Genomic DNA, 23,637 nt, shown 5'->3' with positions numbered 1-23,637 from the left:
TAAACCCCAAATTGCTTGTTGGGCTGGTACAGGAGGTGATTATGGGCTTGAGCTACATCAGCCAAAGTTTCTATCTGGGCTAGGAGGTTCTCTGCAAATGACATCTTGTCCAAGGAAGGGTGGGTATTTTTTTTTCCATTGCGTCAGGCCCTTTACTTTCCTGTGCCCAGCCCGCCCCGTTGGCATTTATAGTGGAGGGGCCTGAGGTCTAGGAGATCTGCTTTGCCCCCCGGCCATCGCTCGGGGTCCCCAGGAGCCATGTGCTCCCTATTCAGATTTCGGAGAGCTGCTCAGGTGGAGGGTGAGTTGTGGGGTTGGAGGTATCCTCTGGGCTTTTCCCGTGATAGGAGTGTGGGGAAGAATGGCAGGTAATGCCCACTTCTCAGACTGCATCTGCAGGGTTCTAATCTTCAGGTGAGTTCTTTCTACCCCTCTACCCTAAAAAAAAAGTGTTGCACTTTGGAAGAATGGGCATCGAGGGGTCCCAAGTTGGAGGATAGCCATGGTTAGCTTCATCAGCTACTTTTTCTTTGCTATGGGTCAGGAGTTGTTGCTTCAGTGGAAAAGGGGTGATAGGTTTCCCCACCCTGCCTATGCTTGTAGACCCATCTGATTGCCCAGAAGATTCCCTTCCCCCTCAGTTTAGAAAAATGTTGGTCTTTTCTGCTACCCAGGTAGTATTTAACAAGGAATTCTGAAATTGTTTCCATCTTCCTTAACTGTGAGTCTCTCTGTCTTATTCCTAGCACTGGGATACTCTTCCCATTCCCATCACTGATGAACTTCCTTCCATTCTGGGTACTTAACCATCATTATCCTGGGCACTCAACTTCCCCTGAAAATCTATTTTTTTAAATAAAATTTTATTGATTTCTTTTTAAATTATCAAAATTTCTCCCAATATTTCTTTCCTTCCCCTTCCCCAAGAGCTGTTCCATATAACAAATAATATATATGAATACATACATACATATATATACACACACACATATATATTACCTTCTGTCTTAGAGTTGATACTAAGTATTGCTTCCAAGACAGAAGAGTGGTAAGGGCTAGGCAATGGGGGTTAAGTGATTTGCCCAGGGTCACATAGCTAGGAAGTGTCTGAGGCCAGATTTGGACCCAGGACCTCCCATCTCCAGTAACTCTCCATCCATTGAGTTGCTGAGCTGCCTCACAATTAATATATTTTTAAAGAAAATAAAAAGAGGAAGAAGAAAAAAATCATTAAAACTAATCAGTTTATCAAAATATCTGAAAATATGTGCAATGCTCCATATCTGTGGGCCCCTGGACTCTGCAATGGAGGGGGATAGAGGTTATCTTCTCATAGATCTTCTTTGGGTACCATGCTTATTCTTTGTCATTTTGCAAAATCATTTTTGGTGGTCATGTAGTTGTCCTTTTCTGTTTACATTCTTGCAGTTAGTTATATTGCTTTCCTGACTCTGCTTATTTCACTCTGTATCAATTCATTTAAGTCTTTCTCTGTATTCATCATATTTGTTTCTTATAGCATAGTTATATCCCATTATATCCCATTTTGTTCCTGTACTACAACCTATTGAGGCATTCCCAATTGATACACCCCCTTTAATATATGACTGGGGTTTTGGCTTTAGAAGAACACTATTACAAATATGAATAATATGGAAATAGGTTTTGAATGCTGACATATGTATAACCCAGTGGAATTGCTTGTCAGCTCCAGGAGAGGGGAGGGAAAGAACGTGAGTCTTGTAACCATGGGAAAAACATTCTAAACAAATAAATAAATAAACAATTGCTATACCCCCATTTTCAAACCCATCAGACCAACACTTAAAGCAGTGGCTATCACTTTGCTCCAGAATCATCAAGCTGGGTCACAGGTAGGATGGATAAGATTGAGCAAAGGTCTTCATGTTTCAGGGGAAGCTTAAAGAGAGAAGGAATCCCCGCCCCCCCAACCAGGTGACAAAAAATTAGAACTAATGGGGAAGGGGAATAAGCATTTATATAGCATCTACTATGTACCAGGCAACACACTAATGGCTTTTTACAAATATTTCATTTGATCCTCAAAATAACTCTTGAGAGGTAGGTACTATTATTATCCCCATTTTATAGTGGAGGAAACTGAAACAAACAGATGTTAAATGACTTGCCCACAGCCACATACTTAATAAGTGTCTAAAGCTAGATTTCAGAATTTAGACTTCTTTTTTCAGATCTTAGGACTTCTTAACTCTAGGTCCAGCACTCTATTCACTGCACTACCTTGCTGCCAACTGGAAGTAAGGAGAGGCACTGAAGACTTACTATCTAGGTCCTTTTTCCCAGGGAATTAAATAGTTAATAACCCAGTTCTTTTCCCCTTGGCTAAAGAATCCTTGGGAATCCCCTTTTGTATCCTGATCATCTCCTATTCAAATAGTACTATAGGATTTAGAGCTAAGAGGAAAGGGGCCTTAGAGACTAGAGTAGTTATATATCTAAGAGGATCGTTTTCCTATTCTCACACACCTAATCTCTCTCTCTCTCTCTCTCTCTCTCTCTCTCTTTCTCTCTCTCTCTCTCTCTCTCTCTCTCTCTCTCTCTCTCTCTCTCTCTCTCTCTCTCTCTCCCTCTCACACACACACACACACACACTCACACTTACACGCATACACACTCCTCTCATACACTTCTCTCACAGTCTCTTCTCTCTCACATACTATCTCACATACACCCAATCTCCTCCCTTCTTCCCTCTCTCTCTCCCCATTCTCTCTTCATTCTTCCCCCTTCCTTTTCTCTCTCACATCACACCCATACTTCTTTTTTTTTTAAGTTTGCAACCTCCCAAAATTTCATTTATTTATTTAATTTGTTTAGGGCAGTGATTCCCAAAGTGGGCACCACTGCCCCCTGGTGGGTGCTGCAGCGATCCAGGGGAGTGGTGATGGCCACAGGTGTATTTATCTTTTCTATTAATTACTATTAAAATTTTTACAAAATTAATTTCCAGGGGGCTAAGTAATATTTTTTCTGGAAAGGGGGCAGTAGGCCAAAAAAGTTTAGGAACCACTAGTTTAGAGTATTTTTCCATGGTTACATGATTCATGTTCTTTCCTTCTCTTTCTTCCTCCCCACTTCCATAGCCACTGAGCAGAGCAATTCCACTGGTATTTACATGTCATTGATCAAGACCTATTTCCATATTATTAATATTTGCATTAGGGTGATCATTTAGAGTCTACATCCCTAATCATATCCCCATTGAACCATGCGTTCAAGCAGTTGTTTTTCTTCTGTGTTTCCACTCCCACAGTTCTTTCTCTGGATGTGGATAGTGTTCTTTCTTATAAATCCCTCAGAATTGTCCTGGGTCATTGCCTTGCTGCTAGTAGAAAAGTCCATCATGTTCAATTTTTTTTAAGTTACAATCTATTTACTTAATTATTTTAAAATATTCTATGCTTCTTAATAGCATATATTTGGGACTTTTTTCCATAATGACACCACATTGCTGCTTCATGTTCATCTGGCCAACTGTGATCCTCTGGTCTTTAGGAGGACATTGGCTTACCTACTATTCTTTCCCTAGCTTGACTTTGTGGTCTTTGACAGGTTGGGGGAGACACTGTTTTAAGACACATACACCCTTCAGGGGGAGCCAAAACATCACCTGTTTAAAAATTGCTAGAGAAGAGCCTGTTTGGGCTTTGTTGGTTTCATTTTCCAGACAACCATTATTAAGTTTCTGTTGTGCCAGGCTCTAGACAGAAACCTTGTCTAGATAAGATGAGGCATCCTTGCTTTCAAGAAGATTATAGTCCAGGGACAGCTGAGTGGCTCAGTGGATTGAGAGCCAAGCCCAGAGATGGGAGATCCTGGGTTCAAATCTGTCCATAGACACTTCCTAGCTGTGTGACCTTGAGCAAGTCACTTGACCCCCATTGCCTAGCCCTTACTATTTTTCTGCCTTGGAAACACATTACCACAATTCTTTTTTTTTTTTATTTCAATATTTTATTTTTTTAGAAAAATTTTCCATGGTTACATGTACAATTCTGCCTAGTATTGATTGTTTTTTTATCTGAAATTTTTCATTTAATTAATTTTGACTTTTTCCATAGTTACATGATTCATATTCTTTTCCTCCCTTCCTTTCACTCCCCTTCCGTAGCCAACGAACAATTCCACTGTGTTTTACATGTGTCATTGATCAAGACCTATCCTAGTATTGATTCTAAAACAGAAGGTAAGGGTTTTAAAAAAAGATTATAATCCAGCAGGGGGGATACAGTGCCCACATGGATGACTCTTATATGCTTATATTGTAATATTGCGTATAACAAGAGAAGTGCAGAATCTGAGAAAGAGTTTGGGAGGAAGAAAGACTTGGGAGGAAGCAGAGGCCTCCTAGAAGAAGAGACATTTGAATTGGACTTTAAAGAGTTTGGATTCAACAGATGAAGAGGAAGATGGAGGATGGGCAACCTAAGCCTAGGGAACTATGAATAAAGACCACACACAGGGGAAGAAGAGAGCAGTGCAGCTTGTACCAATTAATTTATTTTTCCTGAGAGTTCTGTTTTCTGTTTTTCTGGTGCCTTGGGAAATCCCAAGAAGTCCCTTGAATGGGAAGAAAAGAGAGTTGGTGAGTGTCAGAGTTGGAAGTAGGCAGGGGTGACTGTTTTCTCTGTTTTGTCATTTTAAAAACAGCCATGAAATTAAAGTCAAGGTACTTATCAGCCCAGTACAGATCTAGCCCACCCTAGTCTCCTTTTTAAAAACAAAGTCAATTTCTGGGACTGATCTGCCTTCTGGAGGGTACAGGGGAAATAGAGACTAATTGTGGGGGTCATATATTTGGAAATCTTTCCGGTCTGGGAAGATCTTATGTGTGTGTGTTCATCTACTTGAGATCAGAATATCCTTGTTTATCTTGGCATCAGTAGGGAAAATAATATAAATGTAGTCTGACATGTAACAGAGCCTGGAATGGACAAGAAGGGAGATCTAGTGTCTTCTTCCTGCTTTGCTTCGGCCATCTCTATGCTTTCTTTGTTCTTTTCACAAAGAATGTCAGCATTAAGATTTGACCAAGTTATATTCAGAACACTACCCACCACCATTGTTGTATCATCATCATCATCATCATCTCCTTCTCCTCCTTCTCTTTTTCCTTCTCCTCCTCCTCCTTCTTCTCCTCCTTACTTTTATACTTTCCAAAGTCCTTTCAAATCCATACCCTCATCTGATCTTTGAAGCAGTTTTATGAAGTAATTACAGCAAAAATGATTTTCTCTGATATCTAAAGCAACTGATATGAATGAAGGCAAACTGACTTGTGTGTGGTCACGTAGCTAAATAGCATTAGAGCCAGGCCAATGCTGCAGAGTTCCCCAGTCCTGTTTCCACTGTTCTTTCCAATGCCCTTTTCTAATGACAGATAGAATAGGTCCTTAACTCCACATAGGATAGTACATATCCTAGTCTATGTAAAGTAATTATGGGAAAGGTCTATGCCTCAGGAGCCACAGACCATTTTCCCCATCATTCACTGTCATGTGAACCAAAAACACTATTAGCCAGGTCTTGGAAGCCTGTGCTTTAGGATACAGTGGTAAAAGCCAGTCTGGCATCCTGTTGAAGAAAAGGAAAGGTATTGCTCACCTCCTTCCCTACAAACTTAAGATGCATGAATCTTGGTGTATCAATTTCAGAATGACTATCTGGATATGTTATTTTTTTCACTTTTAATAAATTAAATGATTAGAAATCTGAAATGGAAGATCAATGCAATAAAATTTTGTAACTATTTACATTCAAATGAATCAATCTCATTACATAAAATATCATGATACCTTTTCAGTCTCCTTCTCTAAGCCCCCAGGTAGGATCCTTTGTCCATTTACTCTCATTTGTGTGTCTGTTATTTTCTAGTTCGGCTTTTTTCACTTTTCATTATTTCCTAAGAGCCTGATTTCTTTGTATTCCTAATCATGCTCATCTGTCCTAATTACATTATAATATTCTATTGCATTAATGTATCACAAATGATCTAACCATTCCTTTGATGGTGGACATTTAGGTTGCTTCAATTTTTTTTTATGATTTCATATAATGCTGCTATGAAAGTTCTGAATGAATAGCAATTTTTTTTTTCCAACAGCACTTTCAGGGTGGGTTCTATAATTTCTTAAAATGGAAAACCTGGGGGCTTAAAGGAAATTTCTTTTGCCTTTTTTTGCTCATGATTCTTATTAATTCATGTTCCAAATTGTCTCTGACAAAATGATGAATTCCAGATGAGTTTCCCTCCTTTGACCCTCTAGCCCACTTGAGTTGATCCTCCAAAATCATTGTATGTATTTGGGAAATATAGATTCGTTATGATATCTGCCTAAGCCTTCCTGAATAAAGAAGGGACATTCACAACTAAAAGTGCATGTCGTACTTCCTAGAACTGAAGAGCAATAGTAGATTCCTAAAAAAAAAAAGAAGAAAAAAAAAGAAACATATATATATATATATTTATGTATATACATATTTTTTTCACCACTGACTTGTGTAATCCATGCCACTGTTTCTATTAGCACTGGAGCTTGATTTTACTCTGCCCAAGTTGAGTTAACATAGATTTTCAGATCCTAGTATGGAAATTGATTGTCTTACATGACAGGAGAAGTCATGCCTAAAAATTGTGCAGTACCAGTATGCAATGGACTTACAGCACAATTAAAGTCAGAATTGAAATTCTGAATACACTGAGAGGAATAAATTGGATGAAGCTCTTAAATGAATAATGCCTAGTATTGGCCTTTAAATAGGAAGAAAACTAGACTTTGCATAGAAGCTAAACTGGACTTCCATTTTGCCCTCCACCCATACTGTACCCATATTGATCCATAACTATAATGTCCTTTCTCATTTGTGAAAATGTTATCTTTTTTTAAAAGATGAATTTTATTTTAAAAATATTTTATTTTCCCCAATTACATGTAAAAATTTTTTAATTCTTTTTTTTAATTTTGAATTCCAAATTCTCTCCCTCCCTCTCACCTCTCTGAGACAATAAGCAATCTGACATAGATTTTATGTGTGTAATCATGTCAAACAAAAAGTAAATTTTATTGATAACTTTTGGGTTCCTGTCAACTATAATTTCCCTTTATATCTCTTCTAACCCTCCTAAAGAATATCTTGTAATGAAGACCATAAAAGTGGTGGAGGAGAGGGATGGAGATGCAGCTTGAAACTTCTTGAAACATTGAAAAAGATTGACATTATATGCAACATTCCACACTCCTAGTGCTCCACGTCTGCAAGGAAGGAGGAAATTGGCTTTTCATATCTCCTGGTCATTTCCATGGCATTCTATTGTGATTATTCTGTTGTGGTTGTGCCTTTTAACTACATTGCAGTCATTGAATATATTGTTTTCCTGTTTCTGTTTACTTTGTTCATGCCCTTCCATGCTTTTCTGAATTCATCACATACATGGTGATAGTATAGTAATAATCCCTAACATTCAATTACTACAACTTGCTTAGCTGTTCCTCAATGAATGGGTATCTACTTTGTTTCTAGTTCTTTGCTAATGCAAAAAGTATTGCTATAAATATTTTAGTGCATATGGGATTTTTCTTTTTATCATTGACCTACTTAAGGATTATATGGAGCAATACAATCTCTAGGTCAAAGAGTATGGACATTTTATTCACTCTTGTAGCATAACTGCAAATTGCTTTCCATAATGGTTGAGCTATTTCACAGCTCCATCAACAGTTCAATCAGGATGCCTGTCTTTCCACAATCCCTCCATCATCAACTCTTTTCATCTTTAGTCACCTTTTCCAAATTGCTCTGTGTAAAGTAAAATATCAGTTGTTTTTATTTTCATTTCTTTTATTTGTAGAATAAAATTTGAAGATTTGGAGAATTCTTTCATAGGGTTGTTAATTGTTTACAGTTCCTTTTGAGGATTCCTGCTGATTTCCAAAAGCCCAACTCAAACGTGATCTGTTCCAATGTCTTATCCATCTGTACACTGCTATTTGAATGCTGTGGCTCCCCTTAAAACGTGAATTTCTTGGGGGCAGGGACTGTTTTAGCTCTGCAAGATAACTTTAGTGCTTAGCATAGTACGTTGAACACAGTAAGTGCTAAATAAATGCTTCGTGCACATTAAAGCCTAATAAATATTTGTTCTATTAATGTAACATCTTTGAACTGTCTCTGTCCATGGGGATGGTCCACATACATAGTCTTTCACCCTCTGCCTCTTGTGATCAATGGCCTGCATTTTTAAGAGGCAGTGGGCCATATTCCATAACGATGAATCATAATGAGACTAACTGACCCATATGGGAATCGAAGCTATGACCTCAGCTTCACGTATTTTTTTCTCTAAGGTCCTAAGATCCTAACTGTCCATTATTTGATATTGGTCCTCACTGATGATTAAAAGTTCTTGGCTTAAAAGACTGTAGCTTAAAACATATCTCCCTGGGAAAAGACACCTGACTCCCTTGGCCAGCCCTAGTATATCGTCATCCTTTTCCTCCCCCTTTTCCATCCTCTCTGTCGGTCTTAATCCTAAAATCTTAATTAAGCACTGAACTGCTTGCAGTGCTAGTGTGGTACCAGAGGACTTCCACAGAACCAGTCCTTACCCTCCAGGAGTTCCTAATCCTACCTAGACACACATATAGGACATACTGATAACCAAATCCAAATGAAACCTAGAATCAGCAGGAATCCTCAAAAGGAACAGCAAACAATTAACAACCCTATGAAAGAATTCTCCAAATCAATAATAATAAAAGAAATGAAAATAAAAACAACTGCACACAGAGCAAACCTAGACATACATGGGACAATGACAGTGGATAAGGGGACCAGGATAGATTCACAAAGTTGTACAGGCACTTCTGCTATAACTCAACATTTGTGTTCCCCCAAAACACCATTTTATGAAAAATTAAACATTAGATACCACAATGCTAATTGGGGAAAATGAAGCTAAGGGGCACGACACTCAACAACTCATGAGGGACACACACACACAAAAGGCAAGCACCAAATAAAAATGGTAGCATAGTTTTATGCATGGTAAATGGTTAAAAAATAGAGAAATATTTTTTAAAGAAGGGGTCCCATCTATGGCCTTACTGTGGTGGAAGGGGTTGGGGGTGGTATAGACCAGTCCTCCTTTGCTCTCAACTTCTACTGTACCAGAAGATATTCCATAAATATGCCACTTTACCTTAACAAAGACCTGAATTTTGCTTGAGGAAGCGAACATCAGAAGTTGCACCTTATGGGTTATGTGAATTGGTACCATTTTTTGGCATTCTTGCTGTTTCTTGAGTAAAACATCCTTCAGGAGCCAACTTGAAATTCAAGTTGTGCTAAAAAATATTCCCTAATATATCAGTTGCATTTGAATAAATTTGCATTTTCAAAACATGTGTTATAGCAGAATTGTCTGTAATTGGGATAAAGATTAAAGGGTGATTTGATGATCCAAAGTCTAGAGAAAACCAACGGCTCTGAAAGGCGGAGGGTTGTTTTCTTTGCAGAATCTCACCTCCTTCTTCCCTTCTTATAGATTGTCAGGAACCGCTGCTGCCCCCAGCCATCATGGCCTACACAATGAGTGCCAGCTCCCCTGCAGGGCCCATTGGGTCCCAGTACTGTGTGTGCAAGGTGGAGCTCTCTGTCTGTGGCCAAAATCTGTTGGACCGAGATGTCACCTCCAAGTCTGACCCTTTCTGTGTTTTATTCACTGAGAACAATGGCAAGTGGTATGAGGTGAGTCTTCCATCCTTCCAAGTCTAAGGACAGGTAGAACCATGTAGGCCTCACTTTCCTCTGGCTTTAGAGAGGGTGAGAGTTGGGTGGGGAGAGAGGATCATTGTTTTTTGGGTCTGGGGGTCCTGGATGGAGCCTTTGAAAAAGTGGTATGTTGGGGCAGCTAGGTGCCTCAATGGATAGTGTCAGGCCTGAAGATGGGAAGTCCTCAATTCAAATTTGTCCTCAAATATTCCCTAGCTATGTGACCCTGGGTGAGTCACTTAATTCCAGTTGCTTAGGCCTTACTGAGCTTCTGCCGTGGAACCGATACTTAGTGTCTATTCTGAGAAGGAAGGTAAGGGGAAGGAGAAGAGGAAGAGGAGGAGGAGAAGAAAAGGAGGAGGAGAAGAAGAGGAGGAAGAGGAAAAGAGGAGGAGGAAGAGGAGGAGGAGGAGAGGAGAAAGAAGGAGGAGGACGAGAAGGAGGAGAAGGAGAAGAGGAGGAGGAAAGGGAGGAGAAGAGGAGAAGGAGGAGGAGGAGAAGAGGAGGAAGAGCAGAAGGAGGAGGAAGAGGAGAAAGAAGGAAGGAAGGGAGAAAGGATAAATGGATGGTTAAATAAATTGAAAGAACACTGGATCTGGAGACCTGACTAATTACTTGTTCCATCTTGAATAAGCCGCTTCACTCCATGGGTCTATTTCCCCATCTATAAAATGAAGTTGTACTAGGTGATCATTAAAACTTTCTAGCCCTAACTCCTAGAGCCTTCCAAAGAATGACTGGTGACAAGTGCCACAAGGCTGGCATCATTACCATTAAGCCCCAACTGTGTCAGGAGCTGACAGATCCAGTTGTCATAGCTTTAGGAATAAGAGGCAGAATGGTCCAATTCCCCAACAGTTAAGGATTGCTTTTCCTTGCTGAGCACTGTCCTATGTAATCTGCCTGTGATCCTCCCCATAATGCTCCCAAGGAGGACAGAATAGGCAGGACAGAGCACTGTTCTCTTCAGAGAGGTTGACATGGCCTCCTGGAGATGATAGACCAGAGGTCAGCAACCTTTTTGGCCGTGAGAGCCATAAATGCCACATTTTTTAAAACGTAATTTCATGAGAGCCGTACAGTGCTCACAGTGCGCTCCTGTAACAGCGCCTGGAAAAAAATCGACTTTATGGCTCCTGCAGAAAGAGCCATATCTGGCCCTCAAAAGAGCCAGATATGGCTTGAGAGCCGTATGTTGCTGACCCCTGTGATAGAGTAAGAATATTCAGCCTAACCAGGAATAGAAACCCATGCCTTCTGTACCATGCTACTCAGAAGCAGTGGGATGCACTAGAAGAAGCCCAGGACTAGGAGTTAGAAGAGCAATCACGACTGGGTTACTCTATTGGCTCTGCCTGACTATATGACCTTGGACAAATCACTTAACTTAGTGGAGCCTCATTTTTTTTTTTTTCATCTAAAAAATGGAGGCAGTCGTGTTTGCTCACTGGGTTGTCTTGAGGCTCATAAAATCATAGATTTATGCTTGGAAGAGACTTTAGTGGCCATTGAGTCCAATACTTATTTCACAGGTGAAACAGAAGCAGAGAGGTTATGATCCTTACTCAGGGTTACACAACTAGTATCTGAGGTGGGATTGGAACCAATATCTCCTTGACTCTTAAGTATCTCATCTTCTATGTCATGCAGCTCCCTGAGCATCAGCTGCCAAACTTCAAGTTATAAGCACACAGATGCACACACAAAACATTTCACAAACCTTGAGTATATAAATATGAGCTATATTATTGCCCCTCATTTTCAAGTAGAACATCAGACCAGGAAGAGACTTTTGAAATGTGGGATCCTTAAACACAGACTTTGGAATGTCAGAGTTGAAAAGAATCTTAGACAGCATCCATTCTAACCCTTATTTTACAGATGTGGAAACTGAGACCCTGAGAAGAGAAATGCCTTGTTTAAGGTGCTATAGTTTGACTACACTGAGTAAAAGAGCCAGAACAGGACCTGATCGGCTGACTGCCATTCCAGTCCTCTTTTCTGTAACATCACATGGCTGCTCAGAAGTCAGGATTATAAACTGTTCGGGTGAACAAACCAAGTGGGTTTTTCCCTACCAGTTTCCAAGGCCTTGGCTTTCAGCTGGAGATTTTCAGCTCTTGGCCCTGGGTCTATATTTAGCCATGGTGCCAGTATTAGTGAAAGGAAAGATTGTTAGGAAGGGAGTGCCTGGGTCGGCGTGTTTGCCTCTGAGGTCACAGGTGGAGCTGGCTTCCTGGGGTGAGCTGGGCATGTTTAATGAGAGCTTCAGTTCCTGAAGACTGGGATTTGGGGAGGTCCCGTTGGAAAGGGCTCAGGTGCCTGGACAGACATCTTAGGTCAACCTGGATTGGCCTGTACTAAACGGGAACCAGCTGGACCACACATGTGGACGCTGCTAGAGATGAGACAGTGGGACTTGCATGTATAGGAACAAGTCTTGGCTTCCAAGAAACCCTTAGAAGTTGGTCTTCTTATGCCTCTGCCTCTAGGAGGAATGGTGCCTCAGCCATGGCAAGCAAATCACAAATCTTCATCTAACGCCATCAGAAATGCTTTTTTTTTTTCCAGGAGCAAAAATGAGTCTAAAGTTTCTCTGTGTCATTGGTGTAGGAGACAGAACCAGAAGGTAGTTCAGATCTTTGTTCATCCATTGACTTCCTGTGTGATCTTTGTACAGATTCCTTGTCTATAAAATGAGAGATGATGGTAGGTTTAGGTGGTTCACAACTATTTGATTCTAAGAACCCAGGCATACCCAGGCGTTTGGCAATGTGGAACCCAGCAAAGCACTTTATGACAGCATAAGATAGTTTCATTGTGTTGGTTGGTTGGTTTGAGGTTTTGTTTTTGTTTTTTTGAAAAGAACTCTTTGTGCTTCCTCCTTCCCCAGCATCTAGATTCCAGTCAGTGAGGGGGATGGTGAATGCCATTAGCAGCATTCCCTGGAGGTTCACAAGCTCTGGTTACAGACGCAGACCATGGAGCCAAGCTCCAACTAGCCTATTGGGGTGACACCATAATCTCTGCCAGGTCCTGCTACTCTTGTGGGCTCTGGTACAAACAGGGGATAGAACACAGTGAGACCAGCAGTCAGATGCTACCAAGAGTGCTCAATGAGGCTCTGGAATGGGAGTGAGAAGAAAGAGAACCCAATCCCACTCTTCAGGGAATTCCTGGGGAATAAACCTAAAACTAGGATGCTTTTTCATATATCACCTTGGGCTGGTGGAGCGACTGTGCTCACTTCTGTGCAAACTATCAATGTCACATATTTATGCTCCATTCAACCAGAAAATTCTACTCCCAACCAATGGAGACCATGAAGATGTGGGTCCTAGAGTCAGCTCATACCATGTGGAGAATGGATTCTTGTTTTCCCAGTGATGTCAGCATTCCCTTGAGGACAAAGAGGACCAGAGCAGCTAGACCCAGCTTCCTGGCCTGCATTGTACCTCTCCTGGGTGGAGAGTAGCAGGGACCAAGGACTCTGGGCCAGGAATCTATCTCAGTGCCAGGAAATAGATGAATCTGTGATGATGTGATATTCGTGTGACTTTTTAAAATTTCTGCCTAGTGGAGTTTTGATTTCTTAGGGAGACTTTAGGCTTTGGATTCTGATACCTGTTTAGCTTTCTGATTAATCAACTTTGGATTTTTCTTTCTTTTCCTCTTATCCATTTATTGATACCCCCTCCACCACTGTGTTTTCCCAGTTTGACAGGACAGAGACTGCTATCAACAATCTGAACCCAGCATTTGCCAAGAAGTTTGTCATCGACTATCACTTTGAGGAAGTTCAGAAGCTCAAGTTTGCCCTATTTGACCAGGACAAGTCTAGTCTGCAGCTGGAGGAGCATGACTTCCTGGGCCAGTTCTCGTGCACTCTGGGCATGGTACATCTCTCTCCACTTGCTCTCCCTTTTCTCCCAAGTACAAAACCCATTTTCACCCATGGGATATATACACTGACTGATTATAGACCTCCAAGTTCTTAATTAAAAGTATAGATCTGGGAACAGCTAGGTGACCGAGTGAATTGAAAGCCAGACCAAGAGACAGGAGTTCCTGAGTTCAAGGCCTCAGACACACCTTAGCTGTGTGACCTTGGGCAAGTCACTTAAACCCCATTGCCTAGCTCTTATCGCTCTTCTGCCTTGGAACTGATACTTAGTATTGATTCTAAGACAGAAGGTAAGGGTTAAAAAAAAAAGTATAGGGAGGCAGCTGGGTGGCTCAGTGGATAGAGAGCCAGTCCTAGAGATGGGAGGTCCTAGGTTCAAATATGGCCTCAGACACTTCCCAGCTGTGTTACCCTGGGCAAGTCACTTAACCTCCATTGCCTACCCTTACCACTCTTCTGCCTTAGAACCAATACATAGTATTGATTCCAAGACAGAAGGTAAGAGTTTAAAATAAACAAACAAACAAAAAAGTCTAGGTCTGGGGGCAGGTAGGTAGCACAGTGGATTGGTTCCCAGACGTGGAGTCAGGAAGACCTGGATTCAAATCTGGACTCGGATACTTCCTAGCTATGTGACCCTGGGCAAGTCACTTAATCCCATTTGCCTAATCCTTGCCTTTTCTGTCTTAGAGTTATTACTAAGTCAGAAAGTAAGGGTTAAAAAAAAAGTATAGGTTTCTAGAGTTTAAACCTAGAAAGAGATCATTGGGTCTAATCCCCTCATTTGATAGGTGAGGAAACTTAAGTCCTAGAGATTAAAGAGAATTACCCAGCATCACACAGGTTTTAAAGGCTAAAGCTGGAATTTGAACCTGGGTTCTCTGATCCAAATATAGCGCTCTCTCTTAGGTCTGACTTTAAATCTAAAACTCAAGTCACCATGCCAGATCTGTGCTCCTTCTTCCTAAAACTCAGGACATTGGATTTACCTCAGTGTTAGTCCCCAAAACTGTCGTTCCTTGGCCACCTGAGTTTTCGGTCACTCTTCATTATTGAACCATTCAAAAGTCTTCTCTCCATGGGGCTAAGAATAAGTGTGGAAGATCCTTGTCATAGAAACTACCCCCTCCTCCCACATTGGGGATTCCAAAGAAAACTCATTCTGTTCCCATCTCCTTATAACCTAGCTATTCCTGCTTCATTTTGCTACTAGAAAAATCTCCCAACTGATTCCTCAGGGGTCTTGGTTAATCACAGAAATCAATCCCAGCCTGCCACCTTCAGTTCTTTAGTTCTTTGACACCTTTTTGGGACTTACCAGGATCAAAAAGCCCTAGGGAGAATTTAGGGTATAGCTGACCCCTCTTTGGGCAGGGGAAGGAGAGGGGAACAACAATGGCTCAAATCATGAGAGAATTTTAGGGATTGATAAGTAGGACAGGATGTTATCCCAGAATCCGTGCCTCTAAAAATCTCGCTTCCAGTCAGCCTATCAGTGAGCATTTATTAAGTACTTAGTATATGCCAGATTCTGTGCTGAGCTGTAGGTACAAAGGAAAACATAGTTCCCGTCCTTAAGAAGCTTACTCTTTTTTTTTTTTTAAATGATTTTTTTCTAATTTAAAATTTTAATTTCAAAATCCTTCCCTTTTGTTTTTAACCTAAGTATCAGTTCTAAGGCAGAAGAGTACTAATGGCGAGGCAATTGGGGTTAAGTGATTTGCCTACAGTTGCATAGCTCAGAAGTATCTTGGGTCAGATTTGAACCCAGGACCTCCCTTCTCCAGGCCTGGCTCTCAATCTACTGAGCCACCTTGCTGTCCTTTACAATCTAATGGGGGAGAAAATATGCAAATAACTATGAATATACCTGATATATTTAATAAAAATGGAAGGTAATCTCAGAAGCTGGAGCTAGCATGGGAGGAGGAGGTGCAAGGGGAAGACCAGGAATGGCCTTCTCTTGTGCTTCCTATAGAAGGTAGAATTTCAACTGAGTCTTGAAGTCAGGAAAGCTAGGAGTTGGCAGGGAGGAGGGAAAGCATTCCAGATGTGGGGCCACCCAGTGCCAATGCACAGACCTCGGATATGGAGTGTCATGGATGAAGAGTGTTAAGGATGGCCACTGCTAGCATTTATATAGTGCTTTAACATTTGCAAAGCACTGTGCATCAGTTATCTCATACAATCCTTACAATAACCCTATGAGATAAGTGCTATTATTATCCCCATTTTACAGTTGAGGAAAATGAGGTTCAAAAAGGTTGTCTCAAGTCACAGAGCTAGTATCTGAGACAGGATTTGAATTCAGCTCTTCCTGACTCCAAGTCCAGCACTGTCTCCACTGCTCTACTTAAAAAGGTCTACTGGGAGGGATTGTAAGATATGGGAAGGAGATATGGAGAACCCACTTCAAGGAATTCATTACTCACACTAAGCTGGACCTAGGAAAAGTGTAAAGAGACTGGAAAAGGCAGAAAGGTTCCATTGGGGAATTCTCTCAACCAAGAGGAATGGGACGTGCCAGGAGGTGTATACCTGTTAGCAGGGCTCTGATGACTGAGGGGTGAAGTGGGGATCAAAGCTAAAGGCCAAACTAAAAGCAAAGGAATGCGTTCACCTGCTCCCCGACAGTACCTTCAGCTTCCCAGGCTACAAATTCTGTTTTTTAGAACCTTTTTCAGGTCTGCTTTAGAATCTACAGCAAGCCAGCAGCATTCTTTGGCAAGAAAAATAGGTTAGGAAAGCTTTTCCCAGACAAGAAGCAGAGTAGCAGAAGGGGGAATCAGTCAGAGGGAAAAGGGGGGGATTCTGAGAAAATGTTTGCCATAAAATGGCAGAGTTGGTCTTTGGAATAAAAAGACATTCCCTGTTCGAGGGCAGGAGACAAGAGGAGGTGACCAAATTCAGCAATTGTTAAAGAAGTCCATTTAGACAAAACCGCGAGCATTTTTTAGCCAACAACAAGTAGTAGTTGTTACAACAGTGGATGAAACCATCTGCTTTGCTGTATCCTTTCATAGTTTGATATATTTTATTACTTCTTCAATAGTAATTGGAGATTTTCCATTATTAGGCTACCAGATGACTGGGGAGATTTCCAAAGGTTAAGGCTGTCAAGATGAAGTGAAATGATTATGGTTCCTATTCCCCATCCTGCCAGGGCCAGGTTACAAGGGGCTCCAAATGCCTAATAGAGAGTATTATATTATATAATTAAGGTAATAGGGAGTCACGGGAGTTGAGTGAGTATGTGTCTTTATACCACAGCCATTTCCTCTTAAACCCCAGCTTCTCTTTTGAATCCTTCTTTGTAATAATAATATGTGTGAGTGAAATCTATGAATATATTTGTTCATATACATGTATGTATACATATATACATATATAATATAGACATATCATGTGTGTGTGTAATCACATATATAATTCCAGAGATCTATCTTCTACCAATGGCAATATGTGTGAACCTTGAGCACTTTGGGCTTCACTTCCTCATCCAAAAAAGGAAGAGAGGTTGGACTTGATAACCTCTAAGATCCCTTTTTCAATCAATGATCTAGGGCTTTTAAAGCAGTTTTTAATTATTTTTTCAATGAACGAATGTTTATTTTCTCTCCTTCCCAATTAATCAACTCCCTCACGCCTCACCAGAAACAAAATATTTGTAATAAATACGCTCAGTGTTATAGAGACCAGTGAAATATGTCATCTGACAACCAGACTCTTGTTTTTGTCAACGGATCACCACATTTTAGAGTTGGAAGGGGCTGAGCAGCTTCCTAGTCCAGCCAGTGCCCCAAAGAGTCTTGAGAACAGTCCACTAGTAAATGGGTGGCCAGCCTCTGCATAAAAGCTTTGAGTGAACGGGAACCTACCGCTTCTGGAGGAAGCCCTTGCCCCCGATGCACAGCTCTCCTCTTTGGGAAGCTTCTCCTGAAATTAAGCATATATTGGCTTCTTTGAAAGTTCCCTCTTGGCTCCTTGTCTTGGGCCCATCTCTGATATTATATTGCCTCAACCTGTATTCCCTGACTGGAAGCTGGCTGCTATAACCACCAAGGACAAGGCTAGCTACCACTGATTCTTAGAGGCTCCCTACTTTTACAAAATCAAGTTTTTAGACATTTTCCAGTGGTATGACCCTGAGCAAGACACTTAACCCTGTTAGTCTCAGTTTCTTTTTCTGTAAAATGAGCTGGAGAAGGAAATGGTAAACCACCCTCTTATCTTTTGCCAAGGAACCCTTAAATAGGGTCAGAAACAACTCTAGGGGGGTAAAATGACAATGACAGCAAATTACAGGAATGAGGGACAATGGCTCCTGAGAACCTGATGCAACTATGTGACTGAAACTGCTTTTTCTCCTCTCTCTGACTCATGTTCTCTGTCCATCACTGGGTGCCTATACCCTCTTTGAAGGCTTGGATTTGTTTTTTTTTGCATCCTCTATGATGCTTCATATATATACTTAGCATGTTTGTTTGATGAAGGAAAAAAGCCATATGCACAAAGTAAAGCAAATTCCCTTATCATCTGTGCCCAAATATATATTCCTTGTTCTGCATTTTGAGTTCATCCTTCTCTGCCAGAAGGTGGGGGGCATGCTGTATCTTTGATCCTCTGATATCTTGGTTTGTCTTTTATTGCATGGTCTGGAGTTTAATCCTGGTTTAGCTATTAATTCCTTCTGTGACCCTGAGCAAGTTATTTTCTGGGCCACATTTTCCTCCTTGTTCCTGTCCTCACTCTACAGAAACAATGCAAGAATAAAATGATTTTTTTTAATTTCAGTTTACATACAGATATTAACAGACAAGATACTTCCTCTCTCAGGGCCTCAGTGACCTTACCCCTAAAATGAGGTTACACTTAGATGGAGGCTTCTAGAATTCTGTAATTCTCTGAAGCAAAGAACCCAGACCTGGGATTCTTTGTTGTCCTATACCAGTGATGGCAAACCTTTTGGAAGCCAAGTGCCCAAACTGTAACCCTCATGCCACATGTGAGCCCCCTGCCTTACCTCAGATGGGAGGGAGGAAGTGCTCCCATTGGGCTGCTGGGCAGAGGGGTGAGTGATGGGTGAAATGTCCTCAAGTGCCCAGGGGGAAGGGGAGGGGGAGGGGAGCTGTTCTCTCCGGCATGCTCCAATACACCGTGCCATAGGTTCACCAATATGGGCTGTACAGAGATAACCAGACAAGGTCCCTTCCCTCAAACAGCTGATAGTCTAATAGATGTAAAAAGACTCCAGTATTTTTATGATTCAAAGCTCTAGCTATATTTAAGGGGATATTATTTTTGACAATGTTTGAAATCCAAGCCTCAAAGGTCTTGCTTTTTTTGTGTTTTTTTTTTTCCCCTCAGATCGTCTCCAGCAAGAAAATCACCCGGCCCCTGGTCCTCATGAATGAGAAGCCGGCAGGAAAGGGTCTGATCACGGTATGGTCACTTTCCTGGACTTGGTCCTCCTTCCTATCTTTTGATTCTCTATTCTGCCAAAAGTGTCATCCTCCCAGTCCTCCCTCTTCTGAGGGCCAGCCCAACATCAATGGGCTGCCTCCCCAGCACATAGATAATCACAGGCTTTTGTTTATAGTAAAAAGAACAGAACTTACAACGTAGCAACAGGTCTCTTAGCAACAGCCATGAGCTCTTACGGATGATATCATTCCCATTGGTATATTCTGAAGATTTAAAAAAAATGTTCCTTCAAAAGGATGAGGGAGCTGCTCCTGGTCTTTTCTCATTCTCTACTGTCAGCATCTAGCTGAATGCCTTTCTGTTAGTGGCCCAGACTGAGTACTGTACTGAAAGCAAGTGGGAGAATAGAGCCTCTAGCCCCTGGGATCTCTCACACTGACCCTCTTCTTCTAGGTTGGCATTAGGAATGTTACGGGTTCCCTGAGTCAGCTTTGGCTTGGAGGGTCAAGGTGGGTGAGAGGAAATTTTACCGTAGATCTATCAAGGTCTCTGTGAGTGGATTTCAAGTGGTATGTGAATCTGGGGTTAAAAAAAGAAAATCTAACTATTTCAATATAATTGGTTTCCTTTTTAGTCCTACATATGTGATTTCATTCTTTTAAAAACATTCTGTGGAGGGGGTCTCTCGGCTTCACCAAAATGCCAAAAGGGTCCAAGATAGAAACAAAACCAAGCATAAATAGGTTAAGCATACTTCTCTAGAGTCCTGGCGTGGGAGTCAGGAAACTTGGATTCAAATTCTGCCTCTGACATTTATTATCAGCGTAAACCTGGGCAAAGCCATTTAATCTTTTTAAGCTCCTTTCTTCTGCAAAATGAGGAGGGTGAAAGTCCCTTCCTCCTCAAAATCTGTGATCTTCTTCCCACACATCTTCAATGATGAAGATCCTAATGATTCTGAAGAGATATCTCTTGAAGAGACCCAACTTCAGTGATGCTTCCAGATCCTTGTCCCCCACTGACCATTCCAAGGAGCCATTCCTTCTTCCTCTGCATTATCCCTATAGTGCTGTGGCACCTCCCTCAAGAACAGTGCTCCATTGCCTTGTAGCTGCTTGTGGAAGTGTCTTCTCCCCATCCTAGTTGTGGGACATGTGGTGGGAAAGGGCCTGGGGAAGTAGGAAGCTCTCTCCTCATGTGGATCTTGTCATTTCTACCTCCCCAGTCTCTCTCCATCCTTTCTCTGCTCTCCACAAGGCCATCAACCTCATTCAGGCCTCCATTGCCCCTTGCTTACACTACTACAATAGTCTTGGTCTCCCAGTCTCCTCCCCAGTTCATCTTCCATACAGCTACCAAAGTGATTTTCCTGAAATGAAGGCTAATGATGTCATTCAGCAAACTTGGTGACTTCCTGATGCTCCATATTGTCTCAAGAATTAAATAAAACCTCCAATTGCAGCTTAATTTTTTAAACCTTTACTGCCATCTTAGAATCAATACTATAGATTGGTTCCAAGGCAGAAGGGTGGTCAGGGCTAGGCAATGGGGGTTAAGTGACTTGCCCAGGGTCACATAGCTAGGAAGTGTCTGAAGCCAGATTTGAACCCAAGACCTCCCCTCTAGATCTGGCTTTCTGTACACTACCTAAGCATCCCTAAAATGTGTAGGTTTTAAAGCCCTTCACAACCCAGCACCAATCTATATCTCCAGAGTCATTATATTATCCCGCTTCATATACTCTATAGTCTAGCCATTGCTATTTCACACGCAACTCCATCTTCCATTCTTTACTGACTGTCCCCTGTGCCTGGAATATATTCCCAATGTACCTCTAACGCTTAGATTTCTTGTTTCTTTCAAAATTCTGCTTATAGGCCACCTCCCACATGAAGCCTTCCCCAATTTCCCCTCCCTTCCTTCAGTACTAGTAGACCCCAATTTAAATTGGGTTTAATTTGTATGTATTTTGTATATACTTATTTATGTATATGTTGTCTCCCCTAATAGAATATAAACTCATCAAGGACAGGGGCAGCTTCATTTTTTGTCTTTGAATCCTCAGTACCTGGCACATAGTAGGTGTTTAATAAATGCTTAATAGTGGATTAATGGATTCAAAGGATCATTGTTCTCCTGATTGCCCTATCATCCATTTATCATTGCTTTTTGTGTATTTGTTCAGGTATTTGTGTTAGCTGTGATTTTGCCTCCTTCTGTTTTTTTTTTTTTCTTTAGCTTTGAAACCCTTATACTTACTGTTTTAGTAACAACTCTTAAGACAGAAGGGTTAGGGCTAGGCAAATAGGGTAAAGTGACTTGCTCAGGGTCACAAAGGTAGGAGGTGCCTGAAGCCAGATTTGACATAACATTTTTTTCCCAATGTGTTCCTTCCCTTCTAATTTTGGTTGCATTGATTTATTTGTACAAAATATTTTTAATTTAATATAACCAATTTAATGTAATCATTTTATATCTTGTATGAGTCCAGATTTGAACCCAGGGCCTCCCAACTCTAGGCCTGGCTCTCAATCCACTGAGGCACTTTAGCTGCCCCCTACTCCCTTCTGTTAGCATGGACCATCATCAATATCCACTCTGAATTATCCAGACATACAGCCCTGCAGGGGAAAAGAGAACAAAGTCCTGAGTGCTAGACTAACAACTGGAATCAAAATCAGATGCTTCTCCAGTAGAAAGGTCCGGAAAAGGCTTCCCAGATGAGAAAAGGTCAAGTTATGTTTCAGTCCAATGATTTATTGGAGGCAAACTGCTCTCTAATCTGAGATCAGGGTCAGAAAAAAAGAGGGGTCCTTAGAATTAATCCATTAGAATGTAAGCTCTTTAAAAGTAGGCATTGGAGGAGCAACTAGATGGCTCAGTGGATAGAGAGCTAAGCCTGGAAACAAGAGGTTCTGGATTCAAATGTAGCCCTAGACACTTCCTAGCTGTGTGGCCCTGGGCAAGTCACTTAAAACCAATTGCCTGATCTGTCTTGGAATAGACACTTATTATCAATTCTAAGACAGAAACTAAGGGTTCTGAGGGAAAGAAAGAGAAGACAAGAGAGACAGAGTCAGAGTCAGAGAGAGACACATACACAAAGAGAGAGAGAAGGAGGGAATAGAGGTAGGAGGGAAGAAAGGAAAGATTGATGGAAGGCTGGCTGGATGGGTGGATGGATGGATGGAAGGAAGGAAGGATTGCTCATTCTTTGTATTTGTATCCCCAGGACCTAGCACAGTACTAGGCATTATGTTCTTAATAAATGCTTATTGCATTGAGTCATCATCACTCCCATCATGCCATCCTTACTTCTTAGAATCAGAGAACCCACAGTATCTGAGCTAGGAAGGACCTTATAGGGTGCTAATCCAACCCCTTTCATTTTATAGAGGAAGGAAATGAATCCCAGGAAAGGAAAATGACTTATCTAGGTCTCACAATGAATTAGTAGCATAACTGGGGCTGAAACTAACATCCTTTTTGCCTTCTTTATTGAGTTCTTTCTTTATAATACCAGAGTTCTTTCGTGTGGAGTTAAAAAAATAAAGGGAAGTGGAGGGGAGTGGCATGTAAGGTAAATGGCACAGTGGATAGAGATAGATCATTTTCCCGAGTTAAAATCTGGCTTCCCACGCTTATTAGCTGTGTGACCTTGAGCAAGTCACTTAATCCTGTTTGCCTCAGTTTCCTCTTCTGTAAAATGAGCTGGAGAAGGAAATGGCAAACAACTCCAGTATCTTTGCCAAAAAAAAAAAAATACCAAAACACTAAATGGAGTCATGAAGAGAAGGGCATGACTAATTAAAAAAAAAAGGCCTGGCCTTTGATTTTCCCATTGCTGGTCCTGGAGGATGGGGAAAGGGAACACAAGAGGGGAAGAGAGGAGGCAGTGAGTGATTCTGTGATTCTGTTTCACTTCAGGGGCACTTTGATAAAAACCAGCTCAATACTCAGGCCTCATTTGAAGTCTTAATCCTCCCTTGGCAACTCTAATGCTCTCCACAGCAACTAGCTGTGATGTCATAGGGCCTTGATGAAGAGTGTTCCGGGAAGAAACAGGGGGAACAGAAAAGTCACAGGAGTTGCTATGGAGCAGTTTTCTCATCAGGGCTGTCACCATCATCTTTTATGCTTTCTGCAGTTGAAAGATATTAACTATTAAATAACTTGGAGGCAAATGATTTCTAAAAATTCATAGGATTAAACAGTGTTGGGAAAGAATTTGGGGGGCAGCTAGGTGGCATAGCGAATAGAGCGCCAGGCCTGGGGTCAAGAGGACCTGGGTTCCAATCAGGACTCAGATACTTCTCAGCTATATGACCCTGGGCAAGTCACTTTACCCTATTGCCTAACCCTTGACCTTAGAGTTATTGGAAGGAAAGAAAGAAAGAAAGAAAGAAAGAAAGAAAGAAAGAAAGAAAGAAAGAAAGAAAGAAAGAAAGAAAGAAAGAAAGAAAGAAAGAAAGAAAGAAAGAAAGAAAGAAAGAAAG

The 23,637-nt window shown here is 41.3% G+C and overlaps 1 protein-coding gene across 1 annotated transcript in view; it reads left to right on the top strand.

The window, feature by feature from the left end:
* Positions 1-258: 258 nt before the first annotated feature.
* The window catches only part of CPNE2 (copine 2), an 83,303-nt gene continuing 59,924 nt past the window's right edge, over positions 259-23,637 (top strand). The window contains exons 1-4 of the mRNA XM_044659711.1: positions 259-301; positions 9,587-9,789; positions 13,530-13,709; positions 19,085-19,159. Of these exons, the coding sequence (XP_044515646.1) occupies positions 259-301; positions 9,587-9,789; positions 13,530-13,709; positions 19,085-19,159 (501 nt within the window). The remainder of the gene's footprint in view (positions 302-9,586; positions 9,790-13,529; positions 13,710-19,084; positions 19,160-23,637) is intronic.

Source organism: Gracilinanus agilis, chromosome 2 (assembly GCF_016433145.1).
Source record: "Gracilinanus agilis isolate LMUSP501 chromosome 2, AgileGrace, whole genome shotgun sequence".
NCBI lineage: Eukaryota > Metazoa > Chordata > Mammalia > Didelphimorphia > Didelphidae > Gracilinanus > Gracilinanus agilis.
Note: the sequence above shows the minus strand (reverse complement) of the source record. Positions and strands in the feature narration are given on the sequence as shown.